This window comes from Papilio polytes, unplaced genomic scaffold, assembly GCF_000836215.1.
Source record: "Papilio polytes unplaced genomic scaffold, Ppol_1.0 DF823923.1, whole genome shotgun sequence".
Classification (NCBI taxonomy): domain Eukaryota; kingdom Metazoa; phylum Arthropoda; class Insecta; order Lepidoptera; family Papilionidae; genus Papilio; species Papilio polytes.
In genome coordinates, this window is record NW_013525281.1 from 2,860,330 (window position 1) to 2,865,004 (window position 4,675).

At 30.8% G+C, this 4,675-nt stretch overlaps 2 protein-coding genes across 2 annotated transcripts in view; one reads left to right on the forward strand and one right to left on the reverse strand.

Annotated features, from left to right (window-relative positions):
• The window catches only part of LOC106102088 (follistatin-A), a 20,720-nt gene extending 20,505 nt beyond the window's left edge, over nucleotides 1-215 (forward strand). The window contains exon 7 of the mRNA XM_013281497.1: nucleotides 148-215. Coding sequence (XP_013136951.1) covers nucleotides 148-215 — 68 coding nt within the window. The remainder of the gene's footprint in view (nucleotides 1-147) is intronic.
• Nucleotides 216-578: 363 nt separating this feature from the next.
• LOC106102089 (dystroglycan) overlaps nucleotides 579-4,675 on the reverse strand; it is a 51,842-nt gene continuing 47,745 nt past the window's right edge. The window contains exon 17 of the mRNA XM_013281498.1: nucleotides 579-602. Coding sequence (XP_013136952.1) covers nucleotides 579-602 — 24 coding nt within the window. The remainder of the gene's footprint in view (nucleotides 603-4,675) is intronic.

A 4,675-nucleotide genomic window follows, 5' to 3' on the forward strand; every position in this document is an offset into this window, starting at 1 on the left:
CTTGCATTCTGTGATGTCGTGGTATTTCACCGGACGAGCCGACCCATTCGTGCGAAGATAATAAAGCGGACTCTACCACTGTTGAGCTCGCTTATAGATTTAGTTATTATGGAAACCAATGTCTAAGTAAGTGTTTTTCTTTCCCAGGCAACAGGAACATAACGGACAATAGTGTGACTAACGAGAGGCACGGGGGGGACATGGACGCGGTGTGAGGCATGCCCTCACTTATTACGTAGACGTAGTGCGGCCTCAGCCGGCTCGCAGCAGCCGCGGCAACACGCGGAGTGGTATAGTGCTGTACAAACTTTATGGCGGCTCGGAATTTCTGACGAGCAACGGTGCAGAACACGATTTGAGTTATCAGCGAGGTAAAAGACTGCAGGGTATTCCAAACGCCTGCGTAATAATCCACTTACCGCTAATTCCGAGCCGCTATAAAGTTTGAATGTTGTAATACTTAATAAGTCTGATACCAGTTAAAGCCAGTTTAAATACCCTTAGGAGCTAATACTTACAGTACGAATTTCATTGAATAAGATGTCAGTGGGAATTAACTAGAGTGCTAGGCTTACGGACTAATTCATCATATTTGCATCGGCCTAAAAGCCCCAATAAATACAAATAGTTAGTTTCTAACCGAAAGTCACATGAAGTCAAAAATTTGACTCTTAAATATTGTAGATGTGTAGACGTATAACAAAACCGATGCACTTTTTTCGAATTTTGTAGATAAATAATTCTATAGTTTTTAATGAACACTTACATTATAAAATTTGAGCACCAAATTGTACTTAATGTTTAGTTAGAATGTTACGATAGGGCAGTAGTTAGCACAATGTTCGTACTCAGAGCCCTCTCGACGTCTCCGCGCACACGACTTGGATGAAATGACTAACACTTTCATCGGACTGATCTTATTTTTTTTTTAATTAATTAACTCGAATAGTTTAAGACTTTAGTAATTTTATTTCACGAAATGTGTTTTAACGCTTATGCAATATTTATTATTAAGTTATGAAATATGAAGAATTAGTGCAATAATGTTATTGAAAATTGTGTGAAATTTATGTTTATGTGTTTTTTTGTTTTGTTTTTTTTTTATATGTAAAAATTATCGTGAAATCACAAATATCATGGATATAATTCGGACTCGTCTAGAATGTTAAAATACTTTTTTCAGTATTATGTCTATATAAGATTTTAGAATATTTTTTTTATTTTCGAACATTTTACATTGAAAATTAGGTGATTTTATAGACTGTTGATAAAAAAGTAATTTATTGTTATTTTTAAATTATTTCCAAAATATTTCCAAGAATTTATTTGTAGGGATGTTTCGTGGGCGGCGCGCTCGCTGTGTCTGTAGACGTCCTGCTTAGCTTTAAATAGTTTAAATTTGGTTTCTAGATTACTTCGACTCCATTAAGTCCTATCGCCTATGTATATTGTAGTTCGTTATTTCATGTTTCATTGTTTATCCATGTGGTAAAATCATTATTGTTTTTCAACATAGAATGTCTTTTAGTATGTAAAAATGTACGTTTTATTTGATTCCAAAGATATCTCAGAATTATACTCAAGTATGCAAATTAGCTGCTCATTGCGAGAATGTTTGGAATATTTTGTGGTCTAAATTGTGTGTCGAATTGGCATTATGTTATGTTACGTACTTATTTATATGACTAAAGGCCGCATACTGAAACGACATTTCAATTTGTAACAGCTAAAGACATTTAAAAATATATAGACGGGGCATAGTGAACAAAAATGTTTCACCGGTACTTTAAAAGGTACTAAAAAAAGTTTAGTGCCCCCTCGTGTCTTTGTATTGACATGAAATAAAACATTTTACAAAATTATAATGAGCTTCATCTTTTGCTGTAAAAAAACTGAACAGTGTTACAAAATAAAATACAAACTTTTAAATATTTAAGAATCTATCAATAAATAGCTTTAGTGAGATTATATAAAAAAATGTTTAAATTGGAGTGTTAACGATGCCTCCTCTAAATATATGTTTAATCTCTTTGGTAACATCTTATGATAAAACAAAACTATGCTATAATTTTGACGTATGTCAAGATTTTAATCGTCGTTTCAGTATTCGGCCGTAAACTTTTCAAATACGTAGACTTAACTTTAATCTGTCAATTATTTTCTTAAATTAGACATAAACAATCTCTATATGACTTTTGTTCCATTAAAATTAGCGCTGTTATTTGTTTTAACAAAAGTAAATTAACTTTTTAATTTAATTGTTAAGTAACAGTCTTATTCATGTACAAGACAGTAACTAAAATTGTTTGAGGGAATTTAGCAAATTTACAAAAAAATCGAAATTCCTATTGCCATAAAAAATTGTAAAAAAAATAATTAAAAACCGGATGACTAATTTTTTAAAGTGTCAAAAATTGTTTTTATTTCCATTATTTCATAGTTTAGCCGACTATACGTAAACTTCAAATAATTGCCAATTAGATGAATTACTGTCGAGATTTATGTATTTGGAGATGTAGTCAAATTTACGCATTCTATGTATTACTTGTAGCTATCGATTGTTAAAACTACTACTGAATTGTAGTTAAACTACTAATTTGTTGTAGATCAACTTTTTGCGAACATTAAAGATGATTTAAAACTATGCGTGTTGTTTCATTTGTTTTTAAAATAATAATTTAATAAATGAACGTGATTTCCGTTTCCTTAAAATTGTCTCATATTTGTAGTTTTTTTAGTTGAATAAGCGATAAATAACACAATTTGTCAATTCTAATATAAAGAGGTTTGATAAAGAATTGTTGTAGAAACTGATGAACAGATTTCAAAAATTCTTTCGCCATTAACAATATGAATGAAGTAGTATATTTTAGATGAATGGGAAGAGTAAAAATTTTACTAAAGATATATTTTCTATGCAGTCCAGGAAAATACGGTGCGGATCGCTAGTTTAAAATAAAACTACAATATCACTAGATCATTTTATTAAATTAGAAAACTCATTAATTACATAAATTATGTGCGTTTTAATGAATAGTGTAAAGAAATTGCTGCCAATGGTAAGTCTATCAAATAACAAAAATAAATGGTTCGGTTCAAATGGACATTAAGTACAACTATTGCCAAACGAAATAAAAACAAACAAAAAAAAATAGCTGTCCTATAAAATTGTATAACGCTAAAATATCTATAAATGCAATTCTAAATGAGTATATAATAGAAAAAAATACATCCAAATGAAAAGTTACATTATCGTATATAGGTCATTTCGTTCATATCTTATAATTAACACAATTTGTTAATACTTAAACCTATGGTAATAGACAAGTACAAAATGATACTCCATTCTTAAAAAATATCTATTCGTAGCCTAAAACTAAAGTCGCTTGTATATTACAACATTCATTGTAATTAGGGTTGGGACATCGACATAACATTATCGATATTATCAAATAGCATTTAAAATGATTCATTTTAAAACTCCAAACATCGACATCATTTTAAACCATTCATTCTTTATACTTAATCAAATATTAGGAAATTCAATTTTTAATAAATTATCATACTTTTATCGATGTAATAATTGATATCGATATAATTATCGATAATTTATGTCGATTTGCGTTTTTATAATTAATTGTAGTTCACACGAACGTATACGTCAAAATAACCCATACATTGTATCTGGGGGTGTGGACTTCATACACACACACTACATACACCGTTGGAAGAACTACGCTAAAGGCTAAAATGTTACAATTTTCGATATGTTTTAATTTTTAACGTTAGTAGATAACAATGTTTTCAAACAATGGCACACGATTAGCCAATATCTAGTGAATAGGGGTCATGGTAAGAAAATTTGCCAGAAAGTATAAATAACATCGAAAAAATTTGTATGAGATTTTGTTCCTTTACTTTGCATTCTAAATAGATGCACGACTCATACAAATTTTGATATTACGAATGCTTTCTCGCAAATTTTCGTGTTACCTTCTAATTTGGTCTGCCAAATGGTTATATTAGTCACGAAAAACGTGTTTAAAATCTTCATATAGATCGGCCCTTACAAGCATTCAGAATCTACAAATAGACATGTAAAAAAATTATAAGTGCACTCCGTAAATAGAGTATATAAGATAAAGAAAAAACAAAGTTCCGTTTGTTTGTAAGAGTCTATCTATATAAATATTTGGTACATACTGAGACGGTCCGGCGGACTCCTAGCTGCTATATAACTCTACTTCAACAATAACTAGTATAATTATAATTCATTGTGAAGTATCAGTTCTTCAATAATATTAAAACGCGACAAATCTGACAAACTACGTCGCGATATAACTTACGTTGTATAAGAAATTCGTAGTCACATAATTGTGCACAATTCCTTCACGATATGAGGTTACCTTAATTCATTATTTAATAAATGCATTCGTAGCTTTACTTTCAATTTCATAAGAATAAATGTCGATTTACGAATAAAAATTCATCAAGCTCAAACGACTTTACATTAAATAAATCGTTTTTATTATTATCAGAGCTTGAGCCAAATTGATTTTGGATTTAAATAAATAGAATCGTATTTAGCTGAATACCGACTAGTGAAGCTGTCTGCGCGGAGAGTGAAGCGAGTGCGGGGCGTGGGGCGCGGGGCGCGGGGCGTGGGGCGGGTTAG